This window comes from Coenobita brevimanus, chromosome 103, assembly GCF_032717465.1.
Source record: "Coenobita brevimanus isolate Jiangsu-jjx chromosome 103, ASM3271746v2, whole genome shotgun sequence".
NCBI classification, from domain to species: Eukaryota; Metazoa; Arthropoda; class Malacostraca; order Decapoda; family Coenobitidae; genus Coenobita; species Coenobita brevimanus.
In genome coordinates this window covers 3,843,361-3,870,322 of record NC_137056.1, presented here as the reverse complement: position 1 = coordinate 3,870,322, position 26,962 = coordinate 3,843,361, and the positions used below count along the sequence as shown (strand labels likewise).

Here is a 26,962-nt window from a genome sequence, read left to right as displayed (position 1 = left end):
ACACTGTTGGTTGATAATGGTCATAATGTATTGAGGAAAGTTTTGCATTCATGTGGAGTTAGGTATTTTTTTTTTTTTTTTTTTTTTTTTTTTTTAAATGCCCTTAAGAATAATATCAGTTAGTACAGTAGTTGTGTGGTAGTGGATTGATGTATAAGATAGGGGAAAGTGATTGTATAGCATAAGTTGAAGCATAAATCAAGTTTCACTAATGTGAAACTGAGAGACAAGAGCTTAGTAGGCTAGTGCAGAGTTTTGCTAAGGTCTGTGAGCGTCGTGCGTTGAGAGTAAATGTAGAAAAGAGTAAAGTGATGATTATTGAGTGCAATGTAACAGTAAATGGAGAGAGACTGGAATTGGTGAGAGAGTTCAAATACCTGGGTACAGTGATAGAAAAAGAGAGGAAAATGTGCAAAAGAAGTTGAAAGTAGAGTGACACAAGGAAGAAAAGTAGCTGGTGCAATGAAGGCCCTGATAAGAAACAGAGGCTTGAGCGTTGCAATTGCACGAGGCTTGCATGAAGGAGCATCAGTACCAACTTTAACATATGGATGTGAGACTATGATGTGGCATGAAAATGAAAAGTCAAGGGTAAGAGCAATGGAGATGGGACTGCTGAGGAACGTATGTGGAGTACAGAGGGTGGATAGGATACGAAATAATGTGATTTGTGAAAGACATGGAGTGAGGAATTCTGTGGACACCAGAATTGAAGAGAGTGTACTGAGATGGTATGGTCATGTGGAGAGGATGAATAACAATAGAGTGGTGAAAAAGGTATATCTGAGCAAATTTGAAGGAAGGAGGAGGCGAGGTAGGCCAAGGAGAAGGTGGGGAGATATGGTAGATGACTGTGTGAGGAAGAGAGGTTTGGAAGTCGGTGAGGCTAGGGAACTGATAAGAGATCAAGCTGGCTGGATGAATGTTGTAAGAAGTACATGATCAGGGATTTGGCACCTCTTTTAACGTGGCAGCGTCCGGATTGACTCTATCGGATACTTTTATGTGAAGCTGCAGAACGTGGTGAATGTTTTTGGTGTATCCGACAAAGCCAGGATTCTGGGGGCTTGAATGACGAGTGAATGGAAATGTGGCCCATTGGATTGGGCAGATTTGGGCTGTCTGGACATTGCTACTCCTCGCCTTGCCCTAGAGTGGGAAAGGAGGTCCGGATGATGATGAAACTGATGGAGTTCTGCATGGACTTAATATACTGTAATTATGGCTGCAAGGATGAAAATTGGGTGGGAATGTTTAATTAAATTAGCAAAAATTTGTTTACAGTATATTTCAGGACTAGACTTTTTTTTTCTAACTAGCTTTAGAGGATATACTCAGCTTAGGAGAAACAAGCTTTTATTATGATGGCACAGTTTTGTTTATTGTCATTCTTGTACCTTAAATTGCAGTTTTATTCAGCTAAGGATACGCCTCAAAAGGAAGGGGCCAGTCATCATACAGCACAATAACTACAGTATTTTGATGGCACACTCAATCCATACGTAGACATTTAGTGATTTGTTTGATAAAGCTTTAATTTGAATGCATTGCAGGTCTCTGCATCCCTCATCATTAACTGTAGTTTTCCTATTATGACATGCCCTTGAATTGATGATGTACCATTCCTCCTCATGTCTGAGTAGGAAAGTTAATGCAGTGATGCAGTTTTATGCAGTTATCTTTCATGTGTTTTTCCCACTACTGTTAATATTTTAAGCAATCATTGTCTGTGCTTTAACTTCTTTTCCTACTGGTTCATGGGTTCATTTTTTCCATATTCTTATCATTACAGTAAAAGTCTTCTAATTCGAATGGCAGGGGACCGAGGGTCTTTCAAACTATTGTTTTTTTCTCAAACTGTTGGGAGGGACCTTTGGAAACATTAGAAGTATATACATGATCATTAAATAAACACTTAAAATTATATGGGTTATTGTTTTAACACCGGAAAAGCATAGAAGTGTTGCAGGCAGGTACATCCAGGTCCAAGGGCAAGTCCAAGCCAGATAAATCCTTAGATAAAGCCCAGAAAAAAAAAAAAAAAAAAGACCAGAAATTTTTGAACGTTTTGGAGTGTTGGGATATTAGTATTATTGGTGGTCAGATTGGAGGACTTTTACTGTATGTGATATTTCTCACTGGTACATGAGTCTCTCTCTCTCTCTCTCTCTCTCTCTCTCTTATCCTTACTTCATTTCTGGCTAATACATGGGGGGGGGGTGCTTTCCTAATCCTTACTTTGTTTCCCGCTATAGTCGTGGTGCACAACTCTGAGGTTGTCATTGTCATACCCTGGCAACCTACCCATCAATGGCGCTTCCGATTTTGTGTGTAATATGATACGCCTGTGATTTGTTTATAATATGTTCACGTATGATGATACTCGTGTATAATAATATCATTCGTGTATAATAAGAAACGAAATTGGATGAGCTTTTGACAGGTAGGTTGCCATGGTATGATAATGACAACCTCATGAGTCATGTGCTGCGACTAAAGTACATGGGATGGAGCTCTTCTTATCATGACATATTCCCCGTTAGTAAATGGGATTTTATTTCCCTCATCCTGATTATTATTTCCCACAGTCCTTTTTTTTTTTTTTTTTTCTCCTGTGTCCTGACTTCATTTCCCAGTGAAATATGAAGATGTTTTTTCCTCATTTTGATTTTATTTCCCATTAGTACAAGCCTCAAGGTACAGTATATGCAGATCTTGAATCTGGCTCTCTGTTACCTTGTTTTTGTTTTTTCTTGGAAGGAACAATCTTAATGGCTTCTGGCCATTGGTTTCTTTTTCTTTGCATAAAAAGAATTTTTTTTTTTTCTCCAAACTTTCATTTTCCAATAATACTGTACATAGGATATATTATTCCTCATCTTGCCATCATTTCTCATTAATCCTTCATTTATTTCCTATTACTACATTGGACAGGCTTTTTCCTTATGTTGATTTTATTTCTTAGTAATGCATTGGATAGGTTTTTTCCTCATTTTCACTTCATATCCTGCTAATACTTGGGATTGGTTTTTCCTATTTTGATTTTATTTCCCACTAATACAGTACAATACATGGGATGGGTTGTTTGTTCATCCTGACTTCATTTTTCACTAATTACATGGGATTTCTCTATCATTGACTTTATTTCACATTAATATTGTATTTGACATTGTAGTTTCTTTCCTAATTATTAATTCATATACCACTCATAATGGGACTCATTTGATGTATTTCCCACTGATATATAGGATAGGTTTTGTCCCAGTCCTGACTTTGGTTCCCACTATTACCTGAGATGGACTTCCTCCTCATTTTGACATTATTCCCACTAGCATATGGTGTTTTATGTATGTATGTTTAGCAATTATACATTGTAAATTTTTTCTGTCTCTCTCTGGGAAATGTCTAGCTGATGATGATAATGAGTAACTGTACATTATACTCTAATGTAGATTGGGCAGATTTTCACTAGCTGCTATTTTGTTGTTTGCTTTAATATATTCTGGAAAATTTCATAAAGTTGAGAATTTAACAGTCCATCTATCCAGCAAGAGTATCCAGAGGTCCAAAATTTACCTCACTTGGGTTATTTTGCTTATCTTTATTCTCACCAAATAGTACTATGGGAAGTCCTCATTTTAAGTTGCCTTTTGTGATGTCCTTTGTGTTGACATTTATTCCACTGTGACATACAGAAAAATGACATGTTAGAGTTCCATTGTGATCTGCTATGCTAATTTGCCAGTTTTGCTTAATGTACTGTATCATGCATATAGAAAATGGTTATTTTAGAACATATCCCTGACATCCAGTAACTTCCAACAATAGTAGTTTGTTTTTGTTATAGCAACCTCAGGCTCATGTGGACATGAACCTGGTGGATTGCACCTGAAATTTCCCTTCTTCTGCACAGCCCACCATCCTCCTTTCAGGGGATAGAGGGGGAGTTGAGGGATGTTTGTATAACTGGACAGCTCCATCACCTTGTTATATCGGTGCCACCATGAGAAGGTGTCCCTCTCCAGCAGTGAGAATTGCTTGTATTCAGCTGTGAACAAACACAAGTTATCTGTTTTAATGTGACTGTGTTTGTATCTCTAGGGGATCCAGCTACAGCAGACCCTGGCGTTTGGAGAACTGAGTAACCTGGAACATGCTGGGGAGGTGCGGGAGGTTCTGGCTCAGGGCATTGCAGCGCATCAGGCACAGTCACGTGCCAACTCCAAGCTGGCAAAGGTAATGCATAATTTTGTTTACCTGAATTTAGGAGCATAATTGTGGAAAGTAAAGCACCAAGAAGTAGACTTACCCTGGCAAGAGGTGGTATAGATTGACCATAGGGTTAAGGTAATGAACAAAGATGCAGCCTGTGGTTTTGTAACTTGTGGAGCCAGTATCAGATAATAGAGACAGACATGTTCATGCATGTTCAATTGCTGTCAGGAATATTGCTCATCTTTTTGGCTGAAGAATTATGAAACTCCTACACAATATTTTGAAAAGTTTTATTGGGTTTCAAAGATAACATCACTAAGTTTTAAAAGTCATTGTTCACTGTCTTTCTCTATATAATAAGCCAGTGGATCAGCATTAGAGCCCACAACAATAGAAAACCTTTCAAAAGAAAATAAATCATCATCGTGGTAATCACGTTTATCCTGCAATATATGGGCTAAGTAGGACCTAGAAAGTATAATGGGAAAGCATTAAAGGTGCACAGAGCAGAATGCCAGATAAAGTAGACCACATCCGGTCACTCATAATACTTAAGCCTTTAAAACTCCACAGTATAGGTACAAAATTATGTTGAGAAGAAAAAGAAGAATTGAGAAGGCTAGAGAATCTGTAAAAAAGAGAAGTGAGTGGAAATAAGTTAAATAAAACAGAATACAGTAGATGAGAGAAAAGAAAGAAAGGACAATGAGAATGGAGAAGGAGATGTTCTTGTGTTACGCAAGTCTGTCTGATTAAGCAGACTCTTCAGCCACAGGTAAGCAACCACCCCTGCCAGGCTGTCTTGTGCAGTGAACTGATGTTCTTTTTCAGCTGACAGTGCCTTTCCATAACGAGGCATGAAGTTTAGTTTGGAGTAAAATAGAGATGTAAATGTAAAAAAAAATAAGAAAACACAATTCTGTACGTGAGAGAAAAGATTGAATGGTCATCGAGGCTGGAGATGGGAAATGAATAGAGAAATGGAATTTGACCAGGAAATTAAGAAAAGCAAAGGATAAATGAAGGTGAGTTTATCTCAGTGAAAGATGTTTTTAAGAGATATAATTGATATCACCATCCTGGCTCTTATCACAGATTACTGTGGAGGGTTGTGGGAGGTATTCAGGGATTCAGGACTATTCTTTTTTCACATGTGGCAATTATTTTCTCCAACAGAATACAGAATTATTGAATGAAAGGAATAATACATGTTTGTAAAATCCTTATCTTATACCGGTAAGTATGAGTCTGGTGGTGAAGCTTCTTAGTTATAATTGCAATATACCTGTACTGTATATGATACTTGTACACCACCAATTTTTTGGCATCAGATGGTCCAGGACCTCTTTTAATCAGTACAAAATTTTGATAGGGTACTTGAAATTCCCACGCCCACTAGACTAATTTGCTAGGTGGCCACAGTTGGCATTGAGTGTAGCATGTGCTCACTTGGATTGCTTACACAGCATGTGTAGGGTGTGATTCTTGTACAGTATTTTGTCTGATTCTTAGATTATTTTGCTTACATTTACATCTAGCTATGGCTTTAAGAAAATACAGGTGTCAGTGGTGGTGTCAAGCAGAAACACCAGTCTTTTTCAATACAGTCAAACCTCCTTGATTGTGACTTATTGGTCTGGCAAATTACGATAATGTTGAAACTCCTCATTACCAAATAAAGTAATAAATGGGAATAAATGTAAATTGGTTCGGGGCCCACAAGTTTACACACACTTTTTTGTCTATTGCCTGGTTAATAACCTCTAAATAGACAGGAGGACTGGGTCAATTGTTTACACCAGTTCTGCTACTCTCAGTTATGAACCAGGCAACCCTTTTCTCTTATATTTTTCCATACAAACTTTGTGAGCCAGCTTTGATATCAATGTATTTTGTTTGTGAATATGGAATTCCCACAATTAACCATTCCTAACCAGTTTCTGTTCTGGTGAATACAACTTTTCATAACATGTTCATTTAGTTAAGTTTACCCTTAAATGCTATATTGCCACTTATTCTTAATTACTACCCCTTAATTACTACAATAAAATCAAAAGCTTATTTCCATTACTGATATACACTGATACACTTTGTAGTTGAGTGTGGAGTGCATAAAGCGTTATACTGTTCGGGGGTGAAAGAGAAAGAGATTGCCCAGGTGCTTGAGGATGCAAAAGTGGATGTATGTGGAATATCTAAGACAAAATGGAGAGGTGAGACTGTGAGAGAATGGGAGTATGGATGGGGTATCTGTGCAGGAGTAGGTGAGGGTGAGAGGGCAAAAGAAGGAGTTTGTATTGTGTGCTAGAGATGGAAGGAGAGTATGGATCTGTCAGCTCAAGTATTGTATGGGTAAAATTGAAAGTTGCACTACAAATGTGGACGATTGTATGTGTATGTGCCAACCCAAGATTGTGCAAGTACAGTATATATATATATAAGCTTTTGCTTTATATGTGTTTATTTTCTACAGTTTGTACTAAATGCTTGAGTGTCATTAATGGGTTAATATTGTGTCATTTTATATCATTTATAAAGGTTCCAACATGCTTGCATGTGTTGGCCTTGGTTATCTAATGGCGGCTGTCCATGCTGCTTGATTTCTGGCAGCTACCCTATTCAGTCCATTATCTCTGATGTCACACTCTATGACCTCATCACAGATGTTTTTCGGTCTGCTTCGCAGTGCTACCCTTGATGTTCACTTTTCTCACCTTCTGCGCCTACTTGTCATCCTCTATCCTCTCAGCATGCCCAAACCATCTCAGTCTACCTCACCTTACTACAGTGCCAATGCATTCCCGTCCCATCCTTCCTCTCAAACTCTTCATTTGCAGTCCTAGCCCCCCAGGCCTCGCAGTCAAGGATGCACTACACACGCCTGCTGTCGTCTTTCCTGTATGGTTGAGCCTATGAATATCCTCTTCCTTCACTGCCCAGGTCTCACTACCATACAGCAGGCTGCATTACACTCCTAAGTACATGCCACATTCAAAGACCCCTTAGCACTGAGAGAGAGCCCTCACTGTGTTAGGAGAGGCAGCAGCTTCTTGAACTTCCTGCACCCACTCCTTACCCTAGCCACAAAGTTTGTTCCAGCCCCACCTCCAGCACAACATGTCCCCCAAATAACAAAGCTCCTCCACACACTGAATAGACTCCAGCAAGGTCAGTGAAAAAACAAGAAACTTTCTGGACACCCGGTGCTGGATCCGCTCTTGTACGAGTATTAGGTTAGGGTATAACTCAAGGTTGTAGATTTCACAATTAGGTTAGTTCCTTAAGGCAGGGTTTGTACATATACTCATCTGATTGACAGATTCAGAAAGGTGACACCTGTTTGATCACCTTCAAATCCAGACTCCATCTCCATGACTATGATCTTTGTGAAAGTGTGTGTTTGCTACCACCAGATAATTTTATAGGCCTGATTATGGATGAAGATGTAGTTCAGAAGATTGCCAGTAAGATGTTTGTCACAGCACAGGTCCTGCTATTCATACAGAGATTGTGCTTTCCATGGGGGAAATTGTAATCTCTCTGTAGCCAGACACCCTCATCCCAGAGGAGGTTGTCATTTACAAATTGCCATGTCATGTTGTCTCAGATCAGGTACTGTAATTTATTGCTATTTTTTGTATTTCAGTGGAGCACTTTGAGGCTAGAGCTGCCACTGGGTGTACTACGCAGTGTGTGTCTTGGTTTGGTCAGTGAGCTCAAGCGTCTCACCCGCTACATACCTGCCCTCTCCATTGCCTCTGCCCTCATCCAGCGATTGGCCCACCTCCTCCCACCCCCCACCCCAGACACGGGTCAAGGCTGCCCAGGGGCTGGCCCGCCAGATAGAGAGGCCATGTGTAGTGAGGCTGCCAGGCTGGCTACATTTAGCAAATGGCCACACATGAACTATAAGTGAGTATTGGCCTCCAGCTAGATACAACTTAATTGTAATGTTTTGGATACTGTACTTACTTGTTCTAGAAAGCTTGCCATGTTCTTTGTTATCCATTTGAAGATTTAGAACTTTTCATCTTGCATACACTGCAAACAGTATTTGATGTTATAGATAACATCGTTAAGAGTTAGAAAACTTGCTGGAGCTTTTGTTTCCTTGTGAAGATTTGAAAGTTTGATATTTTACATATTCCCAATACATTTCCAAAGTTTAGGTAGCTGTTTGTATTACCTGATGCATTACTCTGTGTAGGCTAAAGCATTTTTGTCCCTACTCAATCATAGCCAATTCTCCCACAGCACACCATCTTCCCGTAAATATTTCCTCACTTTGTATCTTTGTTGCTTCTTGTTTGGAGGCTTAGGTTGAATTTTTTACTACATGGGGAGTTTGCTTAAATTCACAGCATGGATTGAAGCTTGATAAATGCATAATTCTTTCTATTTCAGATGGGCACTGCCAGAGCAAATGGCTCAGGCTGGGTTCTTCCACCAGCCTATTGCAGCAGATGATGATCGAGCCATGTGTTTCATCTGTAGTGTTTGCCTTGTTTACTGGGAGCCCACTGATGAGCCTTGGTAGGTGTTTGTTGTTTGGGTGTCAATTGGAACTGAATACAAGCAGTTGTCATTGTAGCTCCAGGATGTTTTTGATAATCTCACCTTTTCGTGAAATATAGTATTGTCAATAGAGAGACATTGGCAAATCAGTTTTATAGGTTTTCTGTAATAGGCTTTAGATATGATGGTGAAAATGATCAACAAAAACAGCATCTTAAAACAGGGCTTGTTGTATACTGAAGGCCTGAATGGCGAGTGGATATATGGTCCATCATGATGAACAATATTGATAGTTCTACATATATGGTAAAACCTCACTGGAACGGACTGACTGGGGTCCAAGCCTTTCCGAAAAAGCAAAATTCCAATTAAAGTTATGTCCGGACTTCCCCCTGCTAACCCGGACTTTTTCCAACATATCAGACATTAGTATCGCACCAACGATTTTTAAACTGTTTTAACTGCCATTGCAGTACAATACTGGATTATACTTTCACAACAATAATGAAATAGTATTATATACATAATAATACTGTACTGTCCACTGATAAGCATGTCTTTTAATTACCTTATTGTGGTGAACATAGCAGTAGTGGTCAGGCAGTCAGGAGTGCCTCTGGCTTTATCAGACTTCTTCCAATACTGTATGTAAGAATTTAGTCCAGTAGCTCCTTGATTCCGATAAAAGTGATTTCCAGTCTATTGAAGTCCGTTATATTGAGGTTTTACTATATATACAGTATATATATCATTCATTCATTATCCAATCCTACGTTGCCCCATGAGGAGCGTAGGAGCCCGGGGCTAGGCAGTTGGACCTAACATTTAAGATGAGAGTGACCAACCTCACTCATCCCTGAGTGGCATTACGTGAGCAATAAACCCCAACCGTATATACAGTATATATATATATATATATACAGAGATAGCCCGATTATCCGGGCTATATGGTGTTAAGGGGTGCCTGATTAATCCGAAAGCACGATTAATCCGGCGGAAACACAAGTACTGTACTGTTAGACTGATTTATTTACCGGTAAATGTACACTTAAGTACCAGAATGACCTTTCCAGTTCAATGTATATTCCTCCAGCTTGTTTCAGTATTTTTCAGACTATATTCAGTTCGGTAAATCACGTTTTCTTACTGAAAGATTTCTTCCTTGTTAGTATCGTCACGTTTTAAAGCTGTACCTACGATTGTTTCCAGCACAATGGACGAAACTCATCGTACTCAAATGTGGACTTCGTTTCCCAACTTCCCAACTGAAGATTAGGTTAGGTTACATTATTAGGTGCAGTTAAGCTAGGTTAGGCCAGATTTAAACACTTAGATTAGAACAGTGTCTTCTGCCATTACGTTAACGAATCAAAGAGTCGTCACACCAGAACAGATAAAAACAGCGGGGAAAGATTTAACAAGAAATGTTTATTTACCAACCCAGAAATAATCAGAAAAATATAACAGACTATCAGGATGAACTGATTTGGTAAGGTGCTTTTACTGCTTACAGCAAAGCGTATGTTTACCCCCTCAAATACTCAATGTTCGTGAGTTCAGAAATTTGTGTACTCCCGTGGCAGACCTTGAAACCATTTTTTCAAAGTTATAAAGTCAGTTTCTTTTTTCTTACAGATGTGAAAAGACTCGTCTGGTACACCTGGCTTTTTCCCCTCCTCCCTAAACCCATCTTGTGATTTGTTATGATTCGTGAAAGAAAATTAGGGGGCATGTTACATTAGAATTTAAACATAAAGTTAGGGTGCATGTTACTTTAGCATTTAAACATATCGGCGAAAACATCTGGGATGAAAGGACCGCCGAGCTGTTTGGGATTGTGGAGTAGGGTCGTATAAACATACCAGTGACCTTGGTTCCCTTCCCATAATTGTTCGCAGTTTTTATGGCTCTCCCTAACTTAACGTTACTGACACCGGTACAGTAAAGCATTGTTCAAGGCTAACAGCCATAAGGGGTTAATGGAATACATTATTGTTTGTATTAATACTCTCTTTCACACATACACGAACGAACAAAAGAATGTGCAATAAATGTACACTTAACTGTAAGGAGCAGAAATAACTGTATGCTCTGTCGGTCCGAAATGTGTTGGGAAGCGACATCGAACAATGAATGTGGAACTGAATGCCACCTTACAAGAACACTTGAGATGAAAGTATTTTTTCTTATTAGTAAACATAATTGTTCCATTTCGTCCCCTATAATTGTGAAACTCTTAAATTTTCGTCCAAGCATACAGCGTAATAACCTTACCAATTCAATTCATATTCTCTAGTTTGTTTTTGTATTTTTCTAGTTTGTTTTCTTATTATCATAACGTTCCTTAAGCCTTACCTACGTTTGTTTCCGGCATATTGGAAGAAACTTACTCATAATTAGGGTGCATGTTACATTAGCATTTAAACATATCGGCGAAAACATCTGAGATGAAGTGGCAGGCCGCCTGACTGTTTGAGATGGTAGAGGAGGGTCGTGAAAACATACCAGTGACCTTCGTTCCCTTCCCATAATTGTTCGCAGTTTTTTATAGCTCTCCCTAACCCAACATCCCTGACACCGGTACAGTAAAGCATTGTTCGAGGCTGACAGCTATGATGGGGTTAATGGAATGCATTATTGTTTGTATTAATTCTCTCTTTCACACATACAGTACACTTAAGAACGAACAAAAGAGTGAACAGTAAATGTAAGAGGAAGAAATAACAATGCTCTGTTGGTCCGAAATGTGTTGGGAGGCGCGATACCTAACGAAAAATGCAGAACTCAATGCTAACTTACGAGAACATATGAGATGAGTATTTTTTTTTTTTTTTTTCTGATTAGCATTCTTGTTTCATTTCGTTCCCTAAAACTAGGAAACCCATTACTTTTCGTCTAAGCATACAGCCTAAAGACCTCACCAATTCACTTCATATTCCTCCAGTTTGTTTTCTGTTTTTCTATTTTGAGGGTAGTAAATTACCTTCTCTTGCTGAAAGATTTTCTCTTTTATCACGTTCTTTAAGCCGTACCTACGATTGCTTCGGGCATAATGGATGAAACTCATCGTACACAAAAGTGGATTTAGTTTAGTTTCCCAATTTCCCAACTGGAGCCCAGGTTAGGTTAAATTATTAAGTAGTTAAGCAAGGTTAGGCTACGTCAGGAGTAACAGTTGCCTCACCAAACTCCATCCTACCACCCTTGTGATCGAGTTGTGAGCAGGAGATGTGGGTGGGGGCAGGGTGAGCAAGACTTTCTCTGGTTTATCCATGCCTCTCTCCCTAGAAACTGGATGCTTCCTGTTTAAACCGGAGCTATCGTACGGATAATTCTATGAATTACTATACCACTGAACCATTGGGTCACGGCCCGGATATACCGAAAGCTGGATAATCCGAGCCTGGATAATCGAGCTTCCACTGTATATATATATATATGATAAGTGTTAGGTGGGGGCACTCACCATCCACTCATTCAGTGTAGTGCTGCTTTGGGTGTCTGCCTTTTCTTCACTTTCGTCCTTCCTCTTCTGTCTTTCCTTCATTGTTTCCTCTCCTTCTGCCTGTGGGTGACTCTACACTGAGTGGCAAACCAAATGGTTTCCTTTACAGCAGGAAACCATTTACTACGCTGGGTGGTAAACATATAACCAAATTATGGCACCTGGTGGTTTAGTGAGTAATTAAGGCGCTCCAATTAGATTGAGCCAGTGCAGGTTTATTTCCAGGGGGTGGTTGGGGTTTATTGCTCATGTGATGCCATTCAGGGATGAGTAAGGCTGGTCAGTCTCATCTTAACTGTCAGGACCAGCTTGCATAGGTTTGGGCTCCTACGCTCTTCATGGGGAAACATAGGATTGGACGGTGGATGGATGAATGGAGTAATCTGTTAATTTATTACCAGTTATTGAAATTATTCAGAGTAAAGCTTGAAATGAACCCATACTGCTTTCAGGTTATTGAAAATGTTCCTAGATGTTCCTTGATTACCAGCATGTGAAATTTTTTAGTAATTGTGTATGATAATGTGTTCATTCACTCATCATTCAGTTCTGTAATTATCCTCAAATCTGGAGCATGTAGAAAACCTTCAGCCTTGTCATGGAATGAAACTGCATTGCTTAAATAGACTTCTTTGTCAGACGTGGGTTTGTGCTATCAGACCACTGATATGGAGAGAATGGATACGGACAAGGTGTTGAAGCGGGTATATATTGGTCAGTTGGAAGGTGTGATGAGGTATGAAAAGCCAAGAAGATGAGATTTTTTTTTTTTTTTTTTCCCATGCCTCCTTTTTTTGTTAAGGGCTAAGGCATTGCCCCTGGGTAGAGGACTTTAGTTTTTGGAATGTGTAGCACTTTATGACTGGATGCCATTCCTGATGTCTACCCATGACCCTTGGATGGACTCAAACCTTGTACCTTTCGGTCAGAGCACTCTAACCCACTGAGCCATGGCTGCTACTGGATGGATATAATAAATAAGTACTGTATATGAGAAAGTGAGGTATGGAAGACAGTGAAGTTGTTCAGCTGGGAAGGGATTGAAATACTTAAATACAGCATAGGGAACCAAAGCTAGGTATGGATGATGATGAGGTTAAGGAACTTACAGGGGATCAGTATGAATGGATGAAGTATATTAAGAGAAGCACATGACAAGGTTTTGCGACCCATGCTGTCCAGTATGGGAATGTGAAGTGCATCTTGAAAGAAAAAAATGTAAGTAGTTAGACTCATGAGGAGGAACCAGGATTCAAGGGGCTTAAATGAAGTATGAATGATTAGCACATTTCATTGGTCATGCTGTTGATAGTTCTCCCAGTTTTGTGCTTTTCTTTATTGCACTTGTTTCAACCTCCAACCTCCATCGTTATCTGAATAAGAGTCAAGATGGCCATTGTGATTTTTACTTTTATTTGTATTTTTCCCAGGTCGGAGCATGAACGCCATTCTCCCAACTGTCCGTTTGTGAAAGGGGAGTACACAAACAATGTCCCGCTTTCTGTGACATACGCCACCAGTCCTGCCCTGAGCCACAGCGAGCGGAGTGAGGAAGTCGCATTCATCAGTCAGACCAATAGTCACCAGTTTATTGCCTCTGCCACTCGTCATGGCAGCATTGTTGTGTGGAATATCTCGAAACAGTTGAAGGTATGGATGCCATGTAACATGTAAAAGGCTTTTGATACCAGTTAATTGAATAATTTAAATAATTTTTTTGATTATATGAGTTTTAGAGGAGTGTGAGGATGGATTGAGAAAACAGGATAGTTTTGCTTGTTTAGAAGCTCAGATACATGGAAGTCTTCATGGTCTGGGAGGCTGTAATGGTTACCATTCTTTGAAAAGGAAGTACATTGCTCCCTTTTTCAGAGAAGGGTTTAAATATTGGAAGGATTAATGTGTAAAGACCATTGACACATACACCTGTACCTTTATGGTATTCTTGGCATTTTCTTCCCACCAGATTGATTACTTTTAGCCATTTCACCCTCAAAGTTAGTTGCCAGGATAAAGTAAAGTTTAAAAGCTAACATTCTGAACAAAATAATCTCAGAGGCTTCTCTCCCTTGGGCTTGTGGAGAAACAGTGCTATCTTCATTGTCCATTTGTGTTGTTGTAACAGATACAGTAAGTAAAAAGAGCTGGAATAAGAGTTGAACATCCTCTTTTCATATTTTTAGTAGGGATATTTGTAATCTTCCATCTTTACCTTACACTTGGGTGGCAAGAAGCATTACAGCTCCTGTGGTGGGAAAAGGACTTGAGAGAGAGAGAGAGAGAGAGATTATTCATCTCTCCAACTTATCTTGTGTACGTAAGAAGCAAGGGTAGGATAAAGCAGGAATTATTCTTAAAAAAAAAAAAAAAAAAAAAAAAATATCCACATCTTTGATTTTAATCCTGAGTCCCATCCATTCTTTTAACAGTGGAAAATATAGTCATCATGCTTCTGCTGCTGATGATGATGATGATGATAAGCTTTTGTACTAGTAGTGTAATTTGTTCATTCATTTCTTGACTTCATTCCTGCAGAAGGAGGTGACCTTCTCCATTGACCCATCTGACTCCACCATCCTAGACAAGCACTTCTCTGACACTGTGGGTTACACGGATGTCCCACTACAGCCACCTGCCCCATGCCAGGCATGGACATGGGGCGAAGATGAGCGAGGGTCTAGTTCAGGCGCTGTCCCTGATGATGATGCCAGTCTTCCTGAACCCCCCTCGTCTGGTCCTGTGACAGAGACAGATGCGACTCCTATTTATCCCGCAACGGAATCTGAAACCCCTCCTGTCTATCCAACGCCCCCCAACACCACCCCACCTCTACCTCCATCCTCCCCACCCCCTCCTCCACCTCCACCCCCACCTCCACCTCCATCATCACAATTGGTAGATGTAGCTGTTCACGACATAGCAGTAGGTGAGTGTCCTGTGATGTTTTATCTGTCTGTCTGTTTCCAGACTCCTTAATCCTGTAAGGGGTGGCATTATCTGAGGCTGAAATTTTTTACTTGACCCTCTCAGTCCAAGGACATTGTGTTGTAGTTCATACTCTTTCCAAATGATTGTATTCAAAATAGGGAGGAGCTGTAATAGTGAAGTGGTTTATTAAAGAAACTGATAGGTTTGCTGGTGCTTAATAATCCATTAGCTCCCATGGTTCCTTTGTGAGGAATTGTGCTGGAAGGGTACTAAGCATACTACCTTTTGGCTATTGGCTCATAGTCACGAAGCTCATAGGTACCTACCCTAGGGTTCCCATCTTTATCAATTTTTGAAAATGCCCAGTTCCATCCTATACTGAGGACATTGGGTGCAAATAGGTTACGGCTGTTTGTATCCCCTCCTGATCAGACTTTTCCAGGGCAGAGTAAAATAATCTGGAAATGCGAGCATAAACTAAAAAATACAGTACACGATTCATGGGTTTAGTACGGTAGATATGTTCCCAGAAACTGCAGTGTTAGTGAAGAATCACTTAGATAAAGGCAATGTTGTGGTGTGAAAGATTATATTTACTGTTTCAAAAGGCTTATGCAGGGCAGCAGAAAGAGTATTAAAATATGTGTTGTGGTGAGGCCTATCTTCATTTTGAATGTATGTACCCTCTGACGTGTGTAAACAATGTTGTCTACCATTGACCACTGCATGAGACAGAGGTTGTCACCTCATGTCTGGTCACTCATCAAGCATAAACGCACACTTTGCATTACAAAAAAAAAAAAAAAAAAAAAAAAAAAAAAAAAAAGGGAAAAGTTAGACAAGATTGTGGAAAGCATGCTGCTGACTACAGGAAATACTTTTTGAGAGGTACTTTGTAGTTGAGAGGTTACTGGGAGAGTGTAATTTATCCCCCCCCCCCCTCCTCTGAATAATGCAGGTGGTTTTGCTTATGAGTTGGAGCAGGATTTTAAAGGATTGAATAATTGGTGTACTTTATTTCACTAGGCTTTACCATTCTTTGTTAGACAAGATTGTGGAAAGCATGCTGCTGACTACTGGAAATACTTTCTGAGAGGTACTTTGTAGTTGAGGGGTTACCGGGAGAGTGTAAGTAATTTAATCCCTCCCCCTTCTCTGAATAATGCAGGTGGTTTTTCTTATGAGTTGGAGCAGGATTTTAAAGGATTGAGTGGGTAATTACAGCTCTCCAATTGGATTGAGCTGGTGAAGGTTTATATCCAAGGGGTGGTTGGGGTTATTGCTCATGTAATGCCACTCAGGGATGAGTGAGGCTGGTCACTCTCATCTTAAATGTCAGGACCAAATTGCCTAGCCCCGGGCTTCTATGCTCCTCATGGAGTAACTTAGAATTGGATGATGGATGGATGGATGAATGATTTGGTGTACCTCATTTCACTAGGCTTTACCATTCTTTGTCTATGTATCATACCTTACCCTTTCTCTTATATGGGAATTTAAGTTGGGGTGATGATGATGATAGTTGTTTCAACACTGATCCCTCAACTGCACAGCCATAGTGTGTATTATTGAGCAGATGGCATGGTATGTGAGAAGTGTTCCTTAATTTAACACCAATTGGTATATTGTGAAAACTTATGTAAATGTGTGTACAATAAGGAGATTGCGTTTGTGGATACGGGTGTCATCTGTGAAGTTAGCTGCAAGATGTCCATGAAAATTTACATTCAAAGAGTTTTTTTTTTTTTTTTTTTTCCAAGTCTATGTTATATAATGTGTGATGTTTCAGTTCTTGTAATTGTAAAAGAATGAGTCAGTGTTGAGTGCTAGTGAGTTCCTTAGGAAGAATTTGAGCTTTTGAAAAATAGAAGATTATCATCATCATTGTCGTCGTCGTCGTTGTTGTCAGCGAACTTGTTATTATATGATGATGATGATGATGATGATGATTATTATTATTATTAACAGAGTGGTGAAAAAGCTATATGTGAACAAATTTGAAGGAGGGGTTGGGCAAACTTAGTCTGTCTGGACATTGCTACTCCTCACCCTGCTGTAGGGTGGGAAAGGAGGTCCAGTTGATGATGATGATGATGATGATGATGAGATGATGATGATGGTGATGATGATGATGATGATGATGATGATTATATTACAGATGAATTGTTTGCACCGCCTCGTCCGAGTCACGATGTGCGGGTGTCATCTGTATACGTATTGGGGGATCCAGGGGAAGTGTGGCAGCGAGTGAAGGGGGCAGGTGTGGCCCCAAGTGGGTGTGCACGATGCTGCCTGGTCGTTGGTGTGGGGCTTCGTCGATATGAACTCTTTGGTACCACAGGGGGAGACCGGCAAGATCCCTCTGATCCCACGGTGGTGCAGGTCCTCAATAATGTGAACCAGGCCAGCCAACGGGAGGCAGAGACGCTAGATATTATGAAACTTGATTCTGCCAGAAGTGAATCAACAACAGAAGAGGAACAGGAAGGGGACAGTTTGGCAGGGGAGTCAGAGTCAGCTTCCATTGGTGAATCAGGAGGTGTGGCAGCTGCTGCCTCAGCTGGCCAGCAGAACTTTGTGCCGTACCTATTAGTGTATGATCTAAATGTTGCTGCACCACAACCACCACCAAGCAACAAGGTGGCAGCCAAGGCTCTCCACCAGGGACCTTACAAGAAGTCCACAGTGAAAGTGGGCACTTTTGGCCAGACTAACATCATGAATCACCCCAAAACTAAACACCTGTGGTCAGATCCTCCTCTTCTGTTACAGGATGATATTGAAATGTTTTTTTCACCACCAAATATGTTCGTTAAGAATAAGGGAACTGCTCAAGTGGGGACAACTTCATCCTCAAAGTCTAAAGCCAAAGAAAATCAGGTGATGCCTGAGCCTCAATCAAAGAATGATCTAAAGAAAGAGCCTAAATGCATCCAGTGTATACCACTGCCACATAAGCTAAACAGTGTGAAGTTGCGGTTGAGTGTGAACCAAATAGTGGCCACTGTGTGTGGGGAGTACCTGGTGGTGGCCCTAGGCCGCAGTGATGGCCACACTCCACCTACACCCACCTCGGCCTCCAGCTGTAGTGCCAGTGAGGGTGCAGTGGGTGGGGGAAGGGAAGTTGTGGGTGCAGTGATGATATATCGGGTGTGTGGGGGTGGGGAAGTGGTTATGTTGCAGGAGGACCCAGTCAATACCAAACTTCTTACAGAGTGGGACCTTGTACCCAAGAAGCTCCTGCTCCTCCCACCAGAAGTAAGTGCTTGCGCAAGCACGATTTTTAAAAAATTATTCTAATTTTTAAAAAATCCATTAATGTTTTCAGTTCATTGTTCAGGTACCTACATTACATATTTAGTTTTACTGTACTGTGTCTCTTTTGTATAATTCTGTTTCAACAGAGTGGGTCAGGGCAGTTCAATCCATTCATTATTAAACCACATACCTTACCTTCTTATCTGTGATTACTTAATAGGACTTACATTTGACACTTTCCCAGTCATCCAGTTCCATTTTCTTTACCTTTGTTTAATACAGCAGCTCTGCATCATATTTATATCCTGAATATGTTTGCTCTTTCTGTAATTTTTCGTTTTCAGTGCCTCTTCACATTTCACATAGCTGTACAAGTGCCACTTTGCCTTATGGTGCAAAGGGAGGCATGGAATCCAGTTCTCCAATTTATTTTTATTGTTTTAATCCATTCCTTTGTGTAGGTTATCTGAGAGAGATGGAATAATTTCCCAGTTCTAGCCTCTCCCCCCCCCTCCTAATGTGTCATTCGTGTTACAAAACCAATGCTTTCATACCTTGCAAAGGACTGTAAATCCCACACAGCATTCTCAGTCCTAAAGCTCAAAATTTTTACTTTTTTGTCACCGACAGTGGTATTTTGCTGATGGGCACGTCTTACTCATCTTAAATGTCAGGACCAACTTGCCTAGCCCCGGGCTCCTACGCTCCTCATGGGGCAGTGTAAGATTGGATGATGGATGGATGGATTAACCTGACACTCTTTAGTTCTTGATTTAATAATAGTTTTATGGTAGCAGGGGTAACATGGAGAAAGTTTCTAACCTCTTGATTTAATAAAATTGTTTTGTGGTAGTAGGGGTAACATGGAGAAAGTTTCTAGTCTCTCCTCTGTGAGACTGTTAGATATTCCCTTTTGAGCAAAAAATAGCATGGAGGAGGCTGTAGCACCAGATGATGAGGATGGTACTCCTGAGTAGGGTGGGAGTGCTGGTGATAGGGAGAGCTGAAGCTCCAGTTTCACTTGCCATCAGGATACCCTGACCATTCCCCTTTGCTGACTTGTTCATTGTGACGCTAATGCGGAGAGTAGGCCAGCATAATCTGCCAAACACTTTTCTCAGACTATCATATGTAGCTACTACTGTTCATGAACATCACATACCACACACTATACCCCACTATGTCACAGGGATTAGCACCAGAAAGGGTATGCAGCCAGAAAACTTTGTCCCTGCAACCTAATGGCAGCCCTGAGGGGAGGCGTGGCACAGGCTCGCCTGTGCAATTTTGGGACTGGGATGGGTTGTGGCTTGAATCAGTCCCAGAAGGTACAGGACATTGCAGTTCCCAGGCTGCCGCTTCTGCCCAGGAGAGAGAGGCCAGAACCTGGGAGTAGCACTTCAGGAGGCTACCCTGTCAGTGGGTGTATAATGACAAGGCAGTTAATGCCAAAGAGAGCTTGAAGGATGTCCTTGCAGCTACCTTGGCAGGGCCCTGAGGCCGCTGCCACAGCCACTGGCCATGGCTGGTGGACCATGGAACATTCCTGGTTCCATGCCTGGACTTGGTATTGTGCAGGTGGGCGGTGACTGTGGTCCGTCTCCTTTATTTTCCCAACTTATGACAAAAATGAAAAGCAAGAGCATTAGACTTGTGTTCGTTTTTTGTTTTTCGTTTTTAAAGGCTCCAATATGCTTGCATGTGTCGGCCTTGGTCACCTAATGGCAGCTCTCCACGCTGCACGATCCATTGCAGCCTCCCTGTTCAGTCCCTTAACCCTAAGGTCACACTTAATGACCTCGTCCCTTGTCTTTCTCGGTCTACCCCTCATAACCCCACCCCCAGTATTAACACTTCTCACCTTCCTCACCCAATTATCATCCCCCATCCTCTCCACATGTCCAAACCACCTCAATCTACCTCTCCTCATCACAACACCAATACACTCCAGTCCCATCCTACCTCTCAACTCTTCCATTGTAAACCCAGCCTCTCCAGGCCTTGGACGCAGGGACGCACTGCACATCCACCTAATCATTGTCATTTCTGTACGCCTGAGCCGGCGAATATCTTCCTCCTTCACTGCCCAGGTCTCACTGCCATACAGCATTACACTCCTAACACATGCTGCATACAAAGACCCCTTAGCACATAGGGAGAGCCCTCTCAATGTCAGGAGAGGCAAGAGCTCCCTGAACTTCTTCCAACCACTTCTCACCCTAGCCACAGAGCTAGCTCCAGCCCCACCTCCAGCACACAACATGTCTCACAAATAACAAAACTCTTCCACTCTTCATTGTTGTTGTTGTTGTTGTTATGGCCCCAGGCTCATCTGTGCATGAACCTGGTGGACTGCAGGCTGAAGCTGCTCTTCTCTTGTAGTCTGCTATTCTTTTTTCTGAGAATAGGGGGAGTTTGTTGAATCAGACAGCAGAACTTCCACCACATGAATGCATCTGTCTCTAGTACCGATCTGGTGGTCACCTAACTCAAAAGACTACTGGTACTGTATTTTGCTGTTGGAGTTTAGTTGTATACAGGTATCCTATCACTGTTGCAGTTACATTAGACTTGAGTCTCCCTTGAATCTCTTCCTGATCAGTTTGCTTCTGCATATGGCATGTTAACCCTATATACATGTTTATGCCCATGCTGTTAGCCAGTTATACTTTCTGCTGATGTTTAGCATCCAGGAAAATATAAATACTTTCATACATGATGCTGTGGTTGACTGCCTTCATGGCCTTCTCTGAGGAATTACAGAGCATCCAGAGCCCATTAGAATATAGTCTCTAAGTTGAACCAATGTATGTTTTGTCAGTTTGGAGACAACGACACTGGGATCTGTGGTGTAGCAGCGTGCATCACCATGGATGGGTCTCTGCGACTTCTGGCCCTCTCCACGCTAGAGTTCTTTCACCAGGTCACCCCACCACCTGGATGCAGCTTCAATAATGTTGTATATTGCAATAGTAAGTCAGTCATGCATAGCTCTCTCTCTCTCTCTCTCTCTCAATAGATTGTGTTTGTGCTGCTGTGCTTTCTTTCACAATGTGAGGTTTGTCATTCCTTTTAATTTGAGGGTACTAGGATTTGATTGATGATGATGATGATGATACCTTATTGTACTAGTTTAAAAACACTAGATGAATTTCTAACAAAGGTTACAATTTATTAGAGTTTGCTGAATATCAGTGTATGAAGTTTTCAGCTTAAATGTAATTAGTGTTAACCTACTGCAATTTCTGTAACAGTAGTAAAGCTTCAGGGATTACAAGGATTTAAGGTTGAATGATTAACCCATGGATTGCACAGTTACCTTTTTTTTTTGTTCTACTCTGTGGTGTAAAACAAAAAAATTTTTTTTTAGTTTTTGTTTATTATAAACTTGAAGATAAACATCCAGGGCATCATCTGGTGAAAAAAAATGATCTCTCTCTCTCTTTCCGTCTTTGCATAGGGCCATGCGTAAGTTTACGTAGGGGAGTAGTGAAAAATGAATTGATAAAAAAAAAAAATTGTATTTGTTTATTATAAACTTGAAGATAAACATCCAGGGCATCATTTGATGAAAAGAAAAACTCTCTCTCTTTCCGTCTTTGCATAGCGCCATGCATAAGTTTGCGTAGAGGTACAGAACGAGTTCCATTTAGGCCTTTTATCATAAGAATGATAATGTTGATATCTGCTGGATGAGGTCTAAAAACATTACCTTCACTTGAAATTATAATTGGAAAATTATTAGAACCTGACATGTTTTCACCTTGGAGGATTTCTTTTGTTCATTCATATGGTTTCTTACTGATATTTGCAAAATGAAAATTGAATTTGCCAACTTTATTTTTATTATCACAGTTTTACATGTTTCTCTCTCTCTCCCTCTCCCTCTCTCTCTCTCTCTCTCTCTCTCTCTCTCTCTCTCTCTCTCTCTCTCTCTCTCTCTCTCTGGTGAGAGAGATATAAATACAGGAATGAGATGGGCAAGCATAGCTGTCACCAAGCCCCAAGCCTCTCACTTCACTGCCTTTTAGAAGTCCAGGCACAAGTTTGGACCAGTGAATTGACGGCTGTTCATATTGTGGAACCATTCCCTAATTTCTTTTGTTCATTGTTGTGAGTGTTCAGTTGTTGATGTGCTGGATATCGGGATATTCCTGTACTTTGCTGCTCCAGTTACTTTACTTGGTTCTGCCCACCCATTTGGTAGTGAAAAATGGATGATGATAATGATGAGGATTGTTTTTTGATACTCATAATCCCACCCTCAGGCCTGGAGCGTCTGTGTGTGAGCTGTGATGATGGTCGTGTGAGCCTGGTGCAGCTACGCAAGGAGGCGGAGCTTGGGAAGGAGTCAGAGGCCATAGCTGCTGCCTCCACTGCCTCAGCCACTGCCACCCCAGCCTCAGCAACACCCACACTCACCAGGGAACCAGAACTTTTGCGTAAGGAATGGAGATTTTAAAGTACATATTGGGACTGCCCTCATTTGTAAGCTAAGGATGTAGTATGAAACAGGCAGTCCTCATTATATCAAGGGTGTATTTCAAAATATGAGAACTTTTATTGTACATATGGGGCTACAAATTGGTAAAACTTGCAAGTCAGAGTTATAGTTAGCAGTGGAATTAAGGTGTTTTTTTTTTGCAATTTACTGCGGATGTGATGATAAACAAGAATGTCAAGAAGGGGAGCTAATAATGGAGACTTACTTTGATCAGAGATTGTACAGTTTTGTCAGTGTGGTTAGTCAGTCATCCACTAATCTATCCTTCAACACCTCAGTCCCATTACTAGGTGGGTGAAAACCACCCTGAAGGATATTTCCAGGAAGCTGTGTCCGTCATGTCCTCTGCCGAACTAAGCTCCCTCCAATCTCTTTTGATGACATATCACCATCAGATTCTTATCTAAGCAGTTGTAAAAACTTAGGGCAAAACAGCTGTACAAGCTACAAGAGTTAACATTGGTCACCATAGTTTGGAGGGTGGCAGAAGTACCACATTCATGTAAGACGTTTGGAGTCTGTGTTGGGTTTAAAGAGGTCTGTGATGATTATAACTGTGCTGTTATACCATATAATGCAAGACTGGAACACTGGAGATGTTTAAGCTTTTCACTTAGGAAGATTGCTGGTCCCTAGGGAACAGACTGTCAGGTCTATGCCCAGAGTCAGACACATTAGAGGAGGGAAAAAAAAAAATTACTGAGTCTTCTGTTTCATCTAAAATGACCTTCCTGTGGTGTAGCAGGGGAGATGCTAGTGAACCAACCCTTGACGGAGGAGGTGTTGGACCGCTGTGTGGAGCTCACTCAGTTTCAGACTGGCTGCCCGAAGTGAGTACCCTTTTTTTTTTTTTTTTTTTTTTTTTTTTTTTTTAAATACTTAGTTTATTTACCATATGTTCATGTATGGATGAGCATGGGGCCTCAGCAACAACAACAGTAATCCTGTGTCAGATGTAAGTAGCATTAATTGATAATGGCTAAAAACTGTCTCCCCCCCCCCCCCTTTTTTTTTTTTTTTTTTTTTTTTTCCCCCTAAGTTTGTGTTCTATTAAAGCTTTATTTTGGTGTACAAATATAACTTTCCACTTCCTTCTGTCTACGGCTGACTCTGCACAGAGTGGAAAGCCAAATGGTTTCCAGCACGCCAGGAAACCATTTACTGTGCTGGGTTGTAACCATAAAACCAAGTTATGGCACCTGGTGGTTTAGTGGGTAATGAAGGTACTCCAATGGGACTGAGCCAGTGCAGGTTTATATCCAAGGGATGGTTGGGGTTTATTGCCTACATAGTGCCACTCTAGGATGAGCGAGGCTGGTTTCTCTCATCTTAAATGTCAGGACCAACTTGCCTAGCCCCAGGCTCCTATGCTCCTAATGGGGCAACACTGGATTAGATGATGAATGAATAAATATATATTTGTTGTCTAAATATATTTTTATATACTGTATAATAAATACCGCATATATTTTTTGGCTGTTAATGTTCTGGAAGGCTTTTTTTTTTTTTTTTTTTTTTTTTTTTTTTAATATGGAATAAATAACTACTTGTAGAAAAGGTGTGCTTAGGATTTGAAGTACCAGACAGTACTTAATACAGTATTCACCTTGACAGACAGTATAAGAATGATAATTTTCATATAATTTGTAATTGTATCATAGGTTTGTGGCCACTGTTCCTCCATGTTGGTCTGAGATAATACAGGCCCAGAAGCAGCGTCGCAACCCCCAGCATCTTCAGCAGCACCCAGATGATCTCGACACCACACGTACCTGGCGTCTTGAGTCAGACAGGTCAGTACAGGGGGTCTGCGAATCATTCACAAAGAAGGGAACTCTGGGGAATGTTTCAAAGTGGAGTAATATATGCTTCTAGTTAAGACTGATTTTTGACTTCTGGCTTTTCAGGTTTGTCAGTAAGTCTTTGCTCTGATAGATTACATATGGTGTTTGTATGACTGTCTTCCATTGGATGTAGTTGATTAACCTTTTATCAAGCAAGAGTCATCCCCAACTAAAAAAAATTGTTTGGCATTAGCCAGAATGAATCACCTTAAAAGATATCCCGCCATACAGAAGGCTTGTGATGAAGTAATGAGAAGTATATGAGAAAGTAACTTGGAGGCAATTCTCTTCTGGCCATTTGCAATCAGTAAGTTCCCTGGAGGGAGCATGGCATTGAAGATGATAAAGATGCATTTGTTGTTGTTGTTGATCAACCTAAGTCTGTCTGGCCAAACAGACCCATCAGTCACAGGCAAGCAGCCACCCCTGTAAGGCTATCTCATGCAGTGAACTGATGTTTCCTTGTGCTAGACAGTGCCTTGCCACAGTCTGGCATGGGGAAATGTGTGGAGGTTTGGTTTTTGGATGGACACCACATTTGTGTTTCCACCCACTTAACGGGGGAACTGCAGTAGGCAACACATCACCTAACAAAGTGAGACAGCACATAATTTTTAACATTGCAGCTCAACCTGGGATGAACACTTGTTTGAGTTGCTGCTGCCGGCTGGAGCGAGTGGAGCCGGAGCAGTTCAGGCTGGGCACATCGACCTCAAGCTCAACTTTATCCCAGCCCCTCCCAACCCTCTTCCAGTATTACAGGTCAGTATTAAGTTGTATAGGGTGGAACTGACATAATTTTTCTGGCTTCACTTAATTCTCATTTGTGGCCATGTTCTTTTTGACTGATGAGGCCCTCTAGAACCCATTCCATGGTTGTCTATTTTGCTTTCCAGTATAAGCTAAGCTGTATCAAGTAATTTGGTTGTAATAGGTATGAAATTGAAATGTCTTTTATTGAAGAATTTAATGGAGATTTTTTGTAACCACATGACTTGTAGGGGTCTTTCTCAAGCTGAATAAAATAATCACGCAGAGACAGTCACCAAACCACGACTTATGTATGTAGTGGGAAAATGAGCTTCCAGGAACAATCCACACCTTTCACACAAAAGAATTCATTATTAACTTGTATGGAGTGCTGTTGGATTCAGGAGACTGTGATTGGGTCAAAAAGATAACATTCTACTGAAGTTTTCTCGTTAATATTTTTGTTTGTGATTGCTACCTCTGCATGATTTTATTCATCCATCCATCCATCATCCAATCCTACATTGCCCCATGAGGAGTGTAGGAGCCTGGAGTTAGGCAGTTGGTCCTGACATTTAAGATGAGAGTGAATGATTTTATTAAGGTTAGTAAATCCTAGGATTGGAAGGGTTTGTGAAGGCTATATCTAACCATTCCAGTTCAGAAAGCTTCCTCCAAAGTTATTGTAATCACATGGTGTTAGCAGGAATAAGAAAATAAAGGTGTTATTAAATTGAAGTTAATGATATTTGTGTGTGTGTGTCTGTGCTTTCAGGTTACATTGCTAAGACAGAACCTTGGAACCCCGAGGCGACAGCAGACGGCAGCAGCAGCAGCACAGCAGGGCAGCAGCAGTGCCTCATGTAGTAATGTGGGGACCAGCTCACCTGCTCATTCATCACAAGGACCTTCAACATCAAACATTCCTGATGACATTTTAGGTAATGTGAAAGTTATTGTACAGGATGTATGTCTGAAGTTTGGTGTACTGGAAGATTTGTATCCTCTATGCTTCAAGATGTCTTCCCCCAAGCTGAATCATGTCATTTAGTGGTAACTAAGAGGAATTAAAATACCAGTGGCTGTACATTTGATCTCAATCATCATAAACTAGTTTATTATACTTTATCCACATGAAGTGGGGAGATCCAGAGCATAAATTAGAAGAAAGGAATCCCAATTTGTACTCCTCTTTTCATGTTGTAGAAGATATGAGAGTGCTTGCAACACAGTTTATGGAATTATGGGGTTGTCTCATCCCCAGGCCAGTGCAGGGAGTTAACACCTTTCGGGAAGCAAATGAACACTTGGGAAATAACTATATTGATGAACATAATGCCAATGTGCATTCTTGCAAAAGCTGCATCATTGATGGATCAGTTTGCTTAAAGGTCTTAGTGTGCATTTGAGCCTCCCAACCCTGCTCAAAGCAGTGACCCCCAA

At 40.8% G+C, this 26,962-nt stretch overlaps 1 protein-coding gene across 1 annotated transcript in view; it reads left to right on the top strand.

The window, feature by feature from the left end:
* Window positions 1-26,962, top strand: part of Bruce (BIR repeat containing ubiquitin-conjugating enzyme) — a 131,833-nt gene that overhangs the window by 15,538 nt on the left and 89,333 nt on the right. The window contains exons 3-14 of the mRNA XM_080284846.1: window positions 4,102-4,236; window positions 7,862-8,127; window positions 8,620-8,748; window positions 13,666-13,885; window positions 14,771-15,161; window positions 17,322-18,421; window positions 21,243-21,393; window positions 22,690-22,863; window positions 23,668-23,755; window positions 24,587-24,718; window positions 25,396-25,531; window positions 26,295-26,460. Of these exons, the coding sequence (XP_080140972.1) occupies window positions 4,102-4,236; window positions 7,862-8,127; window positions 8,620-8,748; window positions 13,666-13,885; window positions 14,771-15,161; window positions 17,322-18,421; window positions 21,243-21,393; window positions 22,690-22,863; window positions 23,668-23,755; window positions 24,587-24,718; window positions 25,396-25,531; window positions 26,295-26,460 (3,088 nt within the window). The remainder of the gene's footprint in view (window positions 1-4,101; window positions 4,237-7,861; window positions 8,128-8,619; window positions 8,749-13,665; window positions 13,886-14,770; window positions 15,162-17,321; window positions 18,422-21,242; window positions 21,394-22,689; window positions 22,864-23,667; window positions 23,756-24,586; window positions 24,719-25,395; window positions 25,532-26,294; window positions 26,461-26,962) is intronic.